The sequence below is a fragment of the Setaria italica genome, chromosome VI (genome assembly GCF_000263155.2).
Source record: "Setaria italica strain Yugu1 chromosome VI, Setaria_italica_v2.0, whole genome shotgun sequence".
Lineage (NCBI taxonomy): Eukaryota > Viridiplantae > Streptophyta > Magnoliopsida > Poales > Poaceae > Setaria > Setaria italica.
This window is the reverse complement of record NC_028455.1, coordinates 22,185,333-22,200,048: the sequence shown is the minus strand read 5'-3', so window position 1 is coordinate 22,200,048 and position 14,716 is coordinate 22,185,333. Positions and strand designations below refer to the sequence as shown.

Sequence of the window (14,716 nt, the reverse complement as noted above, 5' to 3'; positions counted from 1 at the left end):
CCTGTGTTAGTTGATCGACCACTGGAAGGCTAACCTCCCAGACTGCAGGCGGCGGCCAATACACGTAGGGTGTTCTATCAGAAAGGGCTCAATTTGGTGGGACTTTGCTTCAGGGTGCCATTTGAGACTTTTAGGATGCCCCTACCCAAAAGGGTAGCGTCACCTTTGACTCCGTGAGCTGCGCACACCCGGTCGTTGTTGTCTAGTTAATTAGGGTTAATAGATTCGTCTCGCCGTTTAGATTCGTCTTATGTAATGGGTTTTGTAAATAGTCTACGTTTAATACTCCTAATTAGTATCTAAACATTCGATGTGACACGTGCTAAAAATAAGTCAGTGGAAGAAAACGTCCCCTGAGTGTATGTTATTCAATCCGTCCTAAATTTACGTTTTAGCTTTTCTAAATATTTTATTTTCCTATATATCTAGATATAGTGTATATCTAAGTCTATAGTAAAAACAATTGTATCTAGAAAAGCAAAAACGTCTTATAATTTGGAAAGGAAGGAGTACCTTTTAAAGGGTCATGAGTTTACGAGTCTCTAGTTGGCGTCTCACTCCTTCCTAAATATTTCTCGCTACGGTTTGCATGCCGGTTAAACTTTTTTAAGTTTGACTAGATATGTATAAAATATTTACAATATTTATATCTCTAATTAAATTTATTATAAAAATAGATTCAACAATCTATCTAATGATAGATAATTATGTATTATAAATATTAATGTATTTTTATATAAAATGTAGTCAAATTTAACATATAAAAATGAACCATCAATCTCTCTCCTCTGAATTTGCGGGGGTGTTTGGATACACCCCGCTAAAGTTTAGCACCTGTCACATTGGATGTTTGGATGCTAATTAGGAGTATTAAACATAGGCTAATTACTAAACTAATTGTACAGATGGAGTCTAATTCACGAGACGAATCTATTAAGCCTAATTAGTCCATGATTTGACAATGTGGTGCTACAGTAATCATTTGCTAATGATGAATTAATTAGGCTTAATAGATTCGTCTCGCGAATTAGCACAGGATTCTGCAATTAGTTTTTATAATTAGTTCTTCTAATTAGCATCCGAATATTCGATATGACACTGCTAAAGTTTAGCCCTCGTATCAACAAACAGGTATTAGCTCACTGTCGGAGACCCTAGATCCGGGTAGGGGCAGATTTGTTAAAGACCGTTGTCGGGATCTCTACAACACGAAACCCCTCAACAGAATCTCATCCCTCTCCTCCCTGACTGCTCCTCAGCTCCTCATTGGTGGGCCGTGGGCGTCGGGCGGCGGCTGCCTTGCTCTTCGGCCATCATCCTCGGATCCGTTTCTCATCCTCCTGCCTGTGCCATCCCTGTCCTGGTCCTTCAGATCCAGCGCCGTCAGGCGCACTGCAGGACGGCGCACGGCGGGATTTGGAGGGCGAGGTTCCAGGGGGCAGGAGCGGATCCTGAAGCCGGCAAGAGTACGAGCGCCGCATGACGAATCGACGGCTGATTCAGTGATCTCCGAGGGCACGATCTGCCCCCTTGCCATCCCGCGCCTGTCCAAGGCACGCTGCGGAGGGAGGCGGTATTCACAGCGGCGAGCAGCTCCTGTTTACCTTGCGCCGGCCGGCCGGTGCCATCCTCACTCCCTTCTCCTCTTCCGTAGATTGGCGCCGGGGCTCGTATTTGTTTCATGGAGCAGGTCCGTCGCTTCTTTCTGTGATGGTTTACCTAATCCCTATCTGGTTTTCTGTTTTTTTTTTAATTCTTGTTAACAACACCCTCAAGTTATTCAGGAGGTCCGTAAGTCAATTGTGCGTATATCTTTTGACTGGAAGCCGAAGCCGGAGGACAAGCGGTTTATGGTTATTGCTGGCATTATTCTTTCAATAGAAGATGATGGGTCTGCTGTCATAGCAGCGAATTCCAAATTTTTTGGGATGAAAAAAAGATTTGTAGTGAACTTCCCAAACGCTACAGGATACGAACAAGAACAAGAACTTGATGTTCGTAAGCCCATTAAATCTGCGGGAGGTTTCTATATATTTGCTGCTAAGCCAAGTGAAAATGGCTATATAAAAGCAGTCAGGTTTGAGACTCAGTCTGTTCAAGTTGGTGATCCTGTTCATTCATTTGTTTTCCCTAGAGAAGGGTATATTACACCAACCGGTTATTGCAGAGGTTCAGTAATGTAAGATCTCTCATATATTATCACATTATGTAATATTGTCGTTTAAATAAAATTAATAATGTTTTTCTTCTTCAATAAACAGAGATGTTTGTTGCAGAGTTCTATTTCATGATTGCGATATGCATGAGTACGCTTACTTAGGATCACCATTGTTCAATTTGTCTGGTGATCTAGTGGGGATAACATATCTTGATCAGGGACACTGGCAAGCATGGACTGTTTGGGAGCTACTAGATACTTTTAAAAAATGGAAAAGGTAGTATCTGTCTCATATTTGATTAAACTCAAAGAATAATCTAATTTGAAGTATCATGTATTATTTTTCTTAGTATTTGATAAAACCATTCAAAAATGAAATATTTAGAATTGCATTCTTCAAAAAATTGGTCATTGCATATTACGTATTAACATGTGCGTAGACACTTAGTCACTTTGTCCATCTGAATAGATTACTTTTATTCTTGATTTGAATAAATTGGCTTCAATTATCTAACTTTTTTTATTTGGCATGTGCAGTACCATTGTTTCCAAGGGAATTGAAGAACCTGCAGGGGCAGAACCTCAAGTGGAAGAATAAAACATCTAGGAGCAGGTTGTCAGTGCATGATTATTATTAATGCAAATAAATTTTCCATATTTGAGAAAATTCAGTCTGTTATAGAAAAATATGCTTGCTGATAGCTATTTTTTATTTCAAGGGCTGACTATTGGTGGGAGATAGCCTGAGCAGCAGCATATGCAAGATGTCACGCATCTCAAGAAGTCTCAGGCAGCTGCGGTTGTGGAGTTTGAGTTGCAGCCTACTAGTGTACGTGTTGATTTAGGTTTGATTTTTGAACTATTATGTGACTTTTTTAGGAACCATTTATCCCGCCGAGCTGTTGACTGCTATGAGGTATTAATGTGATGCGATCTGGTGAACTCTTTTCACATTCATGGATGTTAAACAATTTCTATTAGGGTTTTATCATTGTATTGTTGTGGGAGATGTTTATATAATGTTTGCAAATGCATAGTACGTTCACATTTCTTTAAATTACTAGTAAGCCGTGCGGTGTGCCGCCGTACCGCCGTGTTTGGCAGTAGGTTAATTGTATATTTGATGAATATTTGTCGAAGTTGATGGGTTCCAGGAATGTTGTATCATGTGGGTAATACGTATGATCTAGTGGCATGCTTCGGCCATTGGGCATGGACTGATGCTAAAGAAGCGTCACAGTGAAGTTGACATCGGAGGATCCCGTCGCAGAGGTCATCTGTTTGGCTGGCCTTCTTTTCAGCGCTGCTGCAGCCACAGCACACTGTTGCTACAGTGTTTCACCCCTCTGCCGCGGCTGTCATCCAATGCAAGCTCATTGTAGAAGCAAGCAGGGGAGGAGAAACTCGTCTTACTCGACATTCCAACTTCAGTTGGAGATTATGGAAGAAATGCACAGGAATCAATTAGAAAGGACAGTGGCACGGTCTGCTCATTTAGGCTGCATAGCTTGAAGAGCTGAAGAAAAATGAAGTGCATCCTGTCAATATCTAGAACAAAATTTAGGATGCATAGCTTGAAGAGCTGAAGAAAATGAAGTGCATCGTGTCAATATATAGAACAAAGAACTGATTTTAAAAGGTTAGTAAATAGACGTTGGTCTATTTACTAGAATTTTGCAAATCTAATTATTTACTAGAATTTATTGATTTTGCAAGTTATATGGGAAAATAGACAAATGGAATTAGGAGAAATAAAGTAAATATTGAATTACAAAGTTGGCAATAAGACCGCAATGCTCAGTAGTGGAATATTGATTTGAAGGAAAAACTACGAGAAATGCACTATAGGAATAAATAAACTAAATACTATAATATCATTCTGTGTTATAATATAATTCAGACGTTTGGTAGCGCTAGAGCCTAGAAATGAGACTTCTCAAGAATTAAAATTTGCATACATAATCAACAAAAAACATCAAATTTATTAAAACATCACTCTAAGTTATTACTCCCTCCATCCCAAATTTTATTTCAATTTTCTTGAAGAATCGAAGCGTCATACAGCAGGTCATCCATAGCGGAGAGGCGGTGGGTTTATTTTGTCTGGTTGTTACGGTCTGGATTGAGGGCCATTAGCAAGGAGCATGCCTTCATCTCCGCGTACATACAGTAGCATGCAAGCCAATTAACCCAAGGCCGATGTTAAAATATCTTCTTCCGTGACAATCATATATGGTGAATCCTCAAGCATTGTTGTTGGGAAGGAAAAGCAGATATATAGGAGCAACCATGGCAAACTGAAAGAGTTATGTCAATGCAATGTAATGGTCGATTGTTGAGCAATGATCTACAATAATAATATAAAATAAGTTGGTTGCTGCTTATATTTTCATATCTTATTCAGTTCCATCGAATTATTTCCAAGTCTAGCTCTCTACTAATTTTTATTCTCAAAGAAATGAACATAGTAGTATTTTATCTTACTGTTACTAATTAGAGGCTTAATATAGTTATCATGGGATGAGCTTTGAATTATTTCCAAGTCCAGCTCTCTACTAATTTTCATTCTCAAAGAAATGAACATAGTAGTATTTTATCTTACCGTTACTAATTAGAGGCTTAATATAGTTATCATGGGATGCGCTAGGAAAAAAGACAAATCATAAAAATTCTCATAATAATCAGAAATAGTTGGCCCTTGATTTCGCAGACTCTAACCATCATCACCAACAATAGCATTAGATCCTTTTTGTTTCAATAAAAAATATCCATCCAGTACCTCTCTAAATTTGCATCCAAATAACCCATCTTTGTCCTTATAAAATATAATTCAAAATAAATTATAAATTTATTTATATCTAAATTACTAATCTCTATCATTATGAAGATAATTTAAAATATCCCTCTATTTTTTCATATAAATTACCCACCTCGTCCATTATGAGAGCCAATGCAAAGTAGTCCCTAAGTTTGCGTCCAAATTACCCACATATATCATCATAAGAGTAACATTTAAAACTTGTATAGCACATCCTAACAACTCAAACGTGTCCACGAGGATGCTGTCGGTGTTGTCCGGCATTCAAGCACACATGCTCAGAGCGGCGTTGTAGACGTCCCTCTCTGGGCGCTCGCACATCTCCCTACTGAGGTGAGACGCCGGGATGGGAGGGACCTCGAAGAACTCGAGGGGAGTGTCCCCAAGCTCTCCAAAGCTTTTTGGGATGTTAGTGGCCATGTAAGGGAGCTTGAGGTAGACGGCGAGAGCAGCACTCACCAGCAAAAGATGAATTACTAAAAAATAGCGTGTCCTCAATTACTAAAAACACATGCCATTTTTTATTGGTTTGTTTTATTCAGGCCTGAATTCCTAATCTTGCTCAAAGAAAATTGATATTATTTAGGCACGAATTTCTAATATTATTGAAGTCTATTTTGATAATAATTAATATGGGACATAAATCAAGTCATCTTTGAGGTTTTGGTCATGGTTGCTGGGTAAGGGTAGGTAAGGATTTTTTCCCCTCTCGTTGCAACGCATGGGCATATTTGCTAGTCTTGTAAAACATGTTCTATTCTTTCTTCTTCTTATATGATATGGCAACGCTCCTGCCAGTTTTCCAAAAAAAAGGGGGGGGGGAAGACTCTACTGTACAGGCCAAAAGTTTGCCCTAAAACATCCAAAAACACTCAAAACAAGGAAAGATGATCTGGGAATGCAGAGTATTCACATCGCACCACGAACGTATCAGGTAACCAATTTAACTATCTCAAGAGGAAATAAAAAGTCTATGAATATCCATTTTCTCCCCCACGCTAGTGCAACCGACTTAAATTGGGGAACCATATCAAAGCGTTCAGCATGTATCCCGTATAGCATCCTGTATACAGCAAGGCTTGCAATAACCCGTACACCTATGCAAGCCACCTACACTCTGGAAATCTAGCACAACTGCTCATCAAGGCAACATGCTCCCCTTGCGATGCTCTTTTGCACTCTGAACTCCAAGGAACACCGTCACCGTTACATATACGTCCATGCCTTCATTCCGCGATAATGTTCTCCTGCCAAATGGTAGAGCCTGTCAGAATAGGAAGAAATACTCAGTGCTCAAATATATGGTTTCCTACAACAGATTCTTAGAAGCATTTAAGATTTTTTATTTTGCATTTGGTAGGGCCTTGTTTTCAAGACTATATGGAGATTCCAGGCATCCAAGGCTGCAAGTATTGCAGTGCATTTGAAGGGTGGTTATTCACCCTGATTTGGTTCAACTCATTTTCCATAGCAGAGCTTCCTACGTATTGCACAAGTACAAATTGCATGTGCAAAAAGACTTGTGTACCTCTAGAAAGATGGTTTTATTCCGCGGAATCAGAGTCATCATCGCCATGTACAGGAGCTGAACTTCTAGGCAAGAATTCTTCATCAGGATAGATATCTCCGAATAACTGCAAAAGAAGAAGCATAAAAGAATTCATCAGGACAGAGCTAGTGATGTAAATGAAGCATCAACCATTCTAAAGCTGTCATAAAAAAAAGCATACTCTTGATGTATATTATGAAGAACATGCAATTGCCATATTCAATAACCATCTCATACTGACAGGAACAATTCTGATTAGTAAAAGTTTCACTATTTGCCAGTGCAGGTACATGAGTGCCTCAGAAAACAAACAGCAACATCCCAGGATGCACTACCTTTTTTGTCGATTCCAGTATGAACCTGTAATCCAGGTTTTCATCAGGCATGGGGCATGACCATAAAGAACCAGGTGTTGATGTTCCCTGATAGTGCAAGATAGGACAGTGAATGTTTTAAATAAAAAGAACATATATATATGTAGCAAATTTGTTTACCAGTGCTGAAATGGACATGGATACAGTCCATAATGATAACAAAAAGAACTTCACCTGTGTGATCTCTTGAACATACACACAGCTCTAGATTAGTGTTGGCTTCATATCATCGGTGCTTTCACTGGTTGACTCAAGGTGGCCTTCGGAGCCATCTGAATCCTGTGGCTGTGGACTGAAAAGAGCATCTATTGCTTTTCTGATGCACTGCTTTCCGGCGGAGGCATCAGTACAGAGAGTAGACAGATATGCCATAAACCTGCATGTGAGATTAGCTTGCAGGTAAGTTACTTGCCTATATTATATGGCAATTTTGAACGTGGTTATTCCTGGGGATAGAAACCTAGAACAAGTATATGTGAAAACTGCAATTGATGCATGCTATGATGATAGGATATAAAACTTACATTCCAGAAGGGCATACTGCGAGATTGCTGCTCAATTGAAGAAGCCGAACAGCTGCAACCTGCTTCTCTTCTAGCGCTAAATCAGTAGTGGAAACTGGGTCAACTAAGAGAAACAACAACACCATGGCTACATCAAGGAAACCTAGCAGAAACACACATAGAATAGTTTTTCTTACACTTTGGAGGGAAAACAACCAGAACATTTGATGAACCCTGTTTCACAGACTTGCTAAATATGCATATTCCCCTCACAACACTTCTTGGAAAATTTGAATTTGAATCATCAGATGGAACATCCAAGGTAGGAATTTTGTATGAAGGATCAATTATCAACTGTTTGCAAGAAATATCCTGACCAGATGCCAATCTGGCACCTACAAAATGCTTCTTTTCCTGATCCAATAAGCAAAGTATTTCATGTTAGCAATGGCAAAATTGTAAAAAAAACAAAGAATTGGTAATGCAGCCCTGCAGGTAAAGCATGCATCCTCTGCCATGGCAAACAAAATAAAGAAAATAATCACTGATATATTTACACTATATTTGCAAAACATATCCGAGTATAGTCCAATTGTTAACAAAAACACATGAAAACAGAAGTTGTGCATGAAAGATGACACATAGCTCAAATAGATTTCAAAATGGTCCACTGTATGATAAACATCAGGAAGAAAAAGTTAACAAGAATATGGCCAGCGTAGAACTTGGTTTATCATCATACCTCATCCATAAGAAGTGCAGCCACTGGCATCCGCAACACCTGAATCACAAAATATGATTGCTCAGAATTGGCACAAGTTACTTATAAGGAAGAAGAAATAAAGTGCAGGATGCCATTCCAGCAGAGAGTTGCCAAGCCCAAGGTCTAGCACAGCAATATTCCTAAATGTTTTGGGAAGCAATAAGCAATCAGATTGCAAGTTACCAATTACAGATCATAGGGACAAAAGATGGTACAGTCACATGACTAAAGAAACAATAGCCAAAGCTAGAGCGTAAAAATCATTGCTACATATATTGTGAAGATCATCTTACATATAGGGCACCCTTAACCGCAGCACAGCGACAGAAAGCTTGAGGCAGCTCACCATGCCCATACATAGGATAAGTGAAAGCACCCTCTGCATTAGCAAACCTGGTATGGTTGAAAACATAAGAAAGATGTAAAATTGTAGACTTGTAGTACCACAGCTAAGTGCTTTTAAGATTCCACATGCCAGGCCACATATATTCTCTAAAGCTAAATAAAATACGGATTAATCAACAAGGCATTTACATAATAGAATATATATGGCTTTCCAAAGTGAACAAGAAAAGGTTCAGGCAAGCCAACTGACCTCCCAATTGATGAGGAGTGCAGAGCAATGGTCTTGATTCCCTCCCTCGTCATAATTAATTTCTCAGAAGGCCCAGGACCATCTTGATCATAATCTGCCATGGCAATTGCATACAGCACAACGCTGCAAACACCACAAAGGACTTAATCTTAGCCACATAATTACTAAAAATAGTGCATACTTGACCAATTCAGAACACCCTTACGCTCTCATCTTGGGAGAAAGCCCATGTTGGTTGAGGAACTCAAGAAAGGGGCGGTCCAGGTCCTCCTCAGATATCATGGCAGCAGCAGCATCCTCTCCCCTCTCATCAGCAGAAGCTGATGTGGCAGCAATCCTTGAAGATGTCATTCCTCGCGCCTGGCACAGGGTAGAGGCAGCCCCCCCAGTAGAGGAGGCTTCCCCTGTCCACGCTCTTGAACTCCACATGGTGGCTGCCCCCCGAGCGCAGTAGGAGGTCCACGGCCTCGTCGGCGCAGTACAGCACCCGGGGCCCCACGAGGTCGACGGTGAACCACCTCGCCGGCTCGGGGACGGCCCCCGAGGTCTCGACCTCCGAGTACACGCTGCGGCGGTGGAGATCGACGGCGGTGTGCGAACCGGAGGCGGCGGCCGCGGTCGAGGAGGACGGGGAAGGGTCAGGGGAGAGGAAGGAGGCGAGGGAGGGGAGCGGGACGGACGTGTAGTGGGAGCCGTAGAACGGGTTGGGGTCGGCGTGGAGGACCGTCTTCCCGGCGGCGGCGCAAGCGGCGGCGAGGACGGACTCCGGGAGCCCGGTGCCAAAGAGCATCACGTCGAACGAGGTGGGGTCGATGGTGGGGTAGTCGTGCGCGGCGGCGGCGGCGGTGGCGGCGGGCTCGTCCGCCATGGTCCGGTGACGGAATCGTCGTGGGTTACCGTGAACCAAGATTGGGGTTTGGCTTTTGGTGGGCTCGATTGGTTTTTGGCACGGTGGGTTCGTGGCTATTGTTGGATTTTCGTTCGGGATTCGTGGGCGATTGGGGGTGGATGTGAGCCGATTCGGATATGAAATTCCGTCCCTTTCGGATGCAGATTTGTAAAAATCGTTTACTTATTTGCAGGGCCAAAGAGCATTATGGTTGTAACATAGGTGGGGGGCAGGCAGGCGTTGGGAGAAGAAGGCGGCGAGAAGAGGACTCTTATCTTGCTTGACATGGCGGCTCAGGAGGCCGCCGCAGATGCATCGGGCCCTCGGTTTGCCCCTGATGACCCGACTCTCCCTGCGCCCTGGAAAGCGCTGATCGACGGGGCGACGGTGAACTACTGGAACCCGGGGACGAATGTGACCCAGAACGAGAAGCCGGGTGCTGCGGCGGCGGCACCCCCTCGCCGGCGGGTCCTCCGCCAACAACCCCTGCGCAGGTTCCGGAACCCGCACCAGGGGTTTTTTCACAGCCTGGCATGCAGTTTGGCCAAGCTGGTCGGCGGACGCACCAGGAGCGCCCAGGCTTGGGCACCAGCAGCGCAACAGACTCAACAGCCAGCGCACCAGACAACAGCAAGTGGTCGAGTACTAAAACTTTACCGTTGACTTTGTTTCCATTTGAGATCGTAGGTGTGATACCTTATACCAAATATTTAGACATCTAAATAATTATAGAGCTATAGAAGCTATCAGCCTAGGTTCGTGAATCTAGAAACGTTTTCACCACCGGTTCAAAACAAACTGGGGGTGATAATTCATCGGTGATGATAGCTTCTATATTATTAGTGATGAGTTTTTAACTTTAGGTGTTTGATACTCAGGACTAAACTTTAGTCCATATCACATCAGATGTTTGCACACTAATTAGGAGTATTAAATATAGTCTAATGATAAAACTAATTGTATAAATGAGGGCTAATTCGCGAGACTAATCTATTAAAACTAATTAGTTCATGATTAGCCTATATGATACTACAGTAAATATGTGCTAATTATGAATTAATTAGGCTTAATAGATTCGTGTCACGAATTAGCCATCATTTATGCAATTAGTTTTACTTTTAATTGGTATCAAACATCTGATAGGATCTAAAACCATGGATTTAGGTTTGTAATGGCGAGACCTAACACGTTGTGGGGATAAAACGAATACGGACAAAAACGAACTCCAATTCAGGCGAGCCGGAGATGCATTGAAGTATTGCAACGATTACGACCGTCTCGTGGTAATGTAATGGTGGAACCATTTTCTTTTTAGTTCTAGCAGCCAAGCGAAAAAAGCATTTTGAATTTTGAACGAGGCGGCGACTGGCGAGAGGAGACGTACATCGCCTGTGTGCAGGAGAAACCATCTCGCTGGTGTGGTGGGCCCTCCAGCCCGGCGGGTGTCAAGCTCTAATAAAACCCCTCCCTCCCGCATTTCCAACACCGCCTCGCCTCGCTCACCCCCTCTTCTCCGACGACACCATGCCGCGTTCGTGAGAGAAAGCCTCCACCGCCATGGTGACCAGTAGTGCTCCTCCCGTAGCCCCCTCGCCGTCGAAGGAGCTCCTCATCGACAATGCCAGGAGGTGGCGAGGATGGACTCCGGGAGCCTCGTGCCACAAAGCACCACGTCGAACGAGGTGGGGTAGTCGTGCGCGGCCCTGGCAGCGGCAGCGGCGGGCTCGTCCGCCATGATCACAAGTGTTGCCCCGGTGACAGAATCGTCGTGGGTGGAGGAGATTAGAATTGGTTCAACATAGATGGCTTAGAGGTCAAGGCCCTGTTTGTTGTTTGAGCTTTAGCTTTCCAAGTTTTCCAGAAATTTAACTTTTGGCTTTTGCTCCCTAGAAGGGTGGCTTTCCGAAAGCTGGCTTTTGGAAAGCTAACACCATTTGGCAACCTAGCTTTTGGAATGGTGGTGGAGTATCTATTCTGTGGGGTCCACATGTCAGGTTTTTCTTCAACCTTTCATGCCGACCGAATTTGGCGACGGGCGAGATTAGGTGGGGAGGAGGGGTGCTGCACCGGTGGGGAAGATTTGGAGTGGAGGAGCTCCCCTGCAGCGGCTTCCTGAGCCTGCCGGATCTGGGCTCCTCGGCAACGGGCGGAGGCGAGGCCGGGGGAGATGTCGGAGGGGATGGCGAGCGAGGCAAGCGCCGTAGAGAGGGGGGCTGCTGCAGCGGCGGTGGCGGCTCGGAGGAGAGGCCGAGGCGCTAGAGCAGGAGGCGGCAGCGCTCCTCGAAGGAGGTGGGCTCGGAGATCCAGATGTCGTACACGGAGGCGTGCGTCGGTGGGGGCTGCTGCAGGTGACGGTGGGAGCACCTGCGGCGGTGGTGGTGGTCGGCGTCATCATCGAAGGCGGAGGAGCAGGAGGAGGAGATGATCCGATCCAGTGACTCGTAGAACTCCTCCTACTGCTCGACCTCCTCGCCCGCTGGATCCAGCCCCGGCAGCCGCATCGCCACCTCCGGCATTACCTCAGCCCCCCGCGGCATGGAGCAGTCGACCAACCACTCGCACGGCACGGTGGGGCGGGGTAGGTCGGCAACGAGGCGGGGCGGGGCGGGGCGGGGTGGGACAAGATGGAGATGGAGCTGAGGAAAGAAAAAAGATCGATTCACAATATAAACGATGGCAGGTGGGTAATTTTCATAACCTTGATGTAGAAAGCTGCGGAAAGCTTACATTTCGCTGCTTCTTAACTTTCCATGTAATCATAGCTTCTATGGGTTTTTAGCTTTCGAAAAGCTCATCCCAGAAGCTCGTTGTTTATTTGAGCTTTCGACTTCTTAGGGTGGAAAGCCCAAACAAACTCGAGCCTTCCTTCTAAGATTATGGTGAACTACCATCCATTCTAAACTTGATAATAAAGAGTTGCCTAATACTCGTAGTATATTCTAATATGCATAGTATTTATAGTAGAAATGTCTTGCTCCCTCTGTCCCAAATTACTATTTATTTTGGCTTTTCTAGATGCAAGTAATCAGCTTTTCTAGCTGCAAGTAGATTACTTGCATCTAGAAAAGCTAAAACAAATAGTAATTTAGGACGGAGGGAGTGGATGGTAAGATTAGAGAAGCCGAGGACCTAATATCTCTAGATAGTCATAATAGTCAATACATCACGGATGTTTCTTTGACTCTACCTATTTTTTTATAATTTTTTTTATTCTTAACCCGTTTAATTCACTCCTACAGCGGGTTGAACCTGAGCTGCCTACTGAGTGTTACTCAGGTGCTCTAACTACTAGGCTAGAGACTCTTTTACCGTCTCGGATGTTGTGGCTGGAGTTAAAATCCAAACTCAAAGTTTAATTTTATTTTTGACATATTTTACTGTTAGTATGGTTGTAATCACTAGTAGCATCTGGAGCTTCAATTGCAGGATTAGATCCTCCGGATCATGATATGTCATTGTGTCTGTACATTAGATCCAAAAGAAGGGCTCAGCAAGTAAATAGCGAGAGACTAACTGAAGAATATGTGAATGATCCTGACAACATGTAAGAGCATCTATTGCTTTTCTGATGCACTGCTTTCCGGCGGAGGCATCAGTACAGAGAGTAGACAGATATGCCATAAACCTGCATGTGAGATTAGCTTGCAGGTAAGTTACTTGCCTATATTATATGGCAATTTTGAACGTGGTTATTCCTGGGGATAGAAACCTAGAACAAGTATATGTGAAAACTGCAATTGATGCATGCTATGATGATAGGATATAAAACTTACATTCCAGAAGGGCATACTGCGAGATTGCTGCTCAATTGAAGAAGCCGAACAGCTGCAACCTGCTTCTCTTCTAGCGCTAAATCAGTAGTGGAAACTGGGTGAACTAAGAGAAACAACAACACCATGGCTACATCAAGGAAACCTAGCAGAAACACACATAGAATAGTTTTTCTTACACTTTGGAGGGAAAACAACCAGAACATTTGATGAACCCTGTTTCACAGACTTGCTAAATATGCATATTCCCCTCACAACACTTCTTGGAAAATTTGAATTTGAATCATCAGATGGAACATCCAAGGTAGGAATTTTGTATGAAGGATCAATTATCAACTGTTTGCAAGAAATATCCTGACCAGATGCCAATCTGGCACCTACAAAATGCTTCTTTTCCTGATCCAATAAGCAAAGTATTTCATGTTAGCAATGGCAAAATTGTAAAAAAAACAAAGAATTGGTAATGCAGCCCTGCAGGTAAAGCATGCATCCTCTGCCATGGCAAACAAAATAAAGAAAATAATCACTGATATATTTACACTATATTTGCAAAACATATCCGAGTATAGTCCAATTGTTAACAAAAACACATGAAAACAGAAGTTGTGCATGAAAGATGACACATAGCTCAAATAGATTTCAAAATGGTCCACTGTATGATAAACATCAGGAAGAAAAAGTTAACAAGAATATGGCCAGCGTAGAACTTGGTTTATCATCATACCTCATCCATAAGAAGTGCAGCCACTGGCATCCGCAACACCTGAATCACAAAATATGATTGCTCAGAATTGGCACAAGTTACTTATAAGGAAGAAGAAATAAAGTGCAGGATGCACCGCAGCTTGTCATCTACTCCAAACAAAAACACTCCTCATGGCCATAGACTTGAATTTACCACCAGCAGATGGAGACCCACTTGATCTCAATGAAGACCCTTTGTTGGAAGATGATCAAGCTATGGAAGATGAACAAGCTGCTGCCCAGGTAGATGTACAAGCTGCTGCCGTGGAAGATGAACAAAATGAAGTCCAGGTAGATGTACAAGCTGCTACACAGGGAGTGTGTCATCATTTTGATTTGAACATTCCTGCCTTTGACGAACATGAAGAAATACATGGAGGTAATCATGTTTTACTGTACAGAGGTTGCATATTCTATTTTTTTTAAAAAAGTAGACAATGCATCTAACACTTACCCATATTCTGTTTTTTAAGAAGTAGACGATGACGAAGACTACGGTGTGTATGCCGGTGGTGTGGACGTGGTGGTCTTCGAACAGAGAGCTGGATGATTC

General features: G+C 43.1%; 1 protein-coding gene, 1 long non-coding RNA gene and 1 pseudogene across 3 annotated transcripts; 1 reads left to right on the top strand and 2 right to left on the bottom strand.

Annotated features, from left to right (window-relative positions):
• Window positions 1–1,196: 1,196 nt before the first annotated feature.
• Window positions 1,197–3,215, top strand: LOC101783818. 2 transcript variants are annotated; one of them, XM_012846665.3, is made up of 5 exons: window positions 1,197–1,690; window positions 1,785–2,179; window positions 2,277–2,435; window positions 2,696–2,771; window positions 2,878–3,215. In XM_012846665.3, the coding sequence occupies exons 1-4, from the start codon at window positions 1,682–1,684 to the stop codon at window positions 2,754–2,756; spliced, it is 624 nt and encodes a 207-aa protein (XP_012702119.1). In that variant the 5' UTR covers window positions 1,197–1,681; the 3' UTR covers window positions 2,757–2,771; window positions 2,878–3,215. The 2 variants fall into 2 exon arrangements, with proteins under 2 accessions (XP_012702119.1, XP_012702118.1); XM_012846664.2 differs by having other exon boundaries at window positions 1,199–1,690; window positions 2,262–2,435.
• A 2,649-nt stretch (window positions 3,216–5,864) lies between these two features.
• LOC101783414 lies at window positions 5,865–10,048 on the bottom strand (annotated as a pseudogene).
• Window positions 10,049–13,197: 3,149 nt separating this feature from the next.
• Window positions 13,198–14,256, bottom strand: LOC105914515. The gene is made up of 4 exons (XR_002678325.1): window positions 14,144–14,256; window positions 13,599–13,815; window positions 13,423–13,498; window positions 13,198–13,274 (listed from the first exon to the last, which is right to left on the bottom strand). It is a non-coding gene; the product is annotated as an uncharacterized LOC105914515 (long non-coding RNA).
• Between the last annotated feature and the right edge of the window lie 460 nt (window positions 14,257–14,716).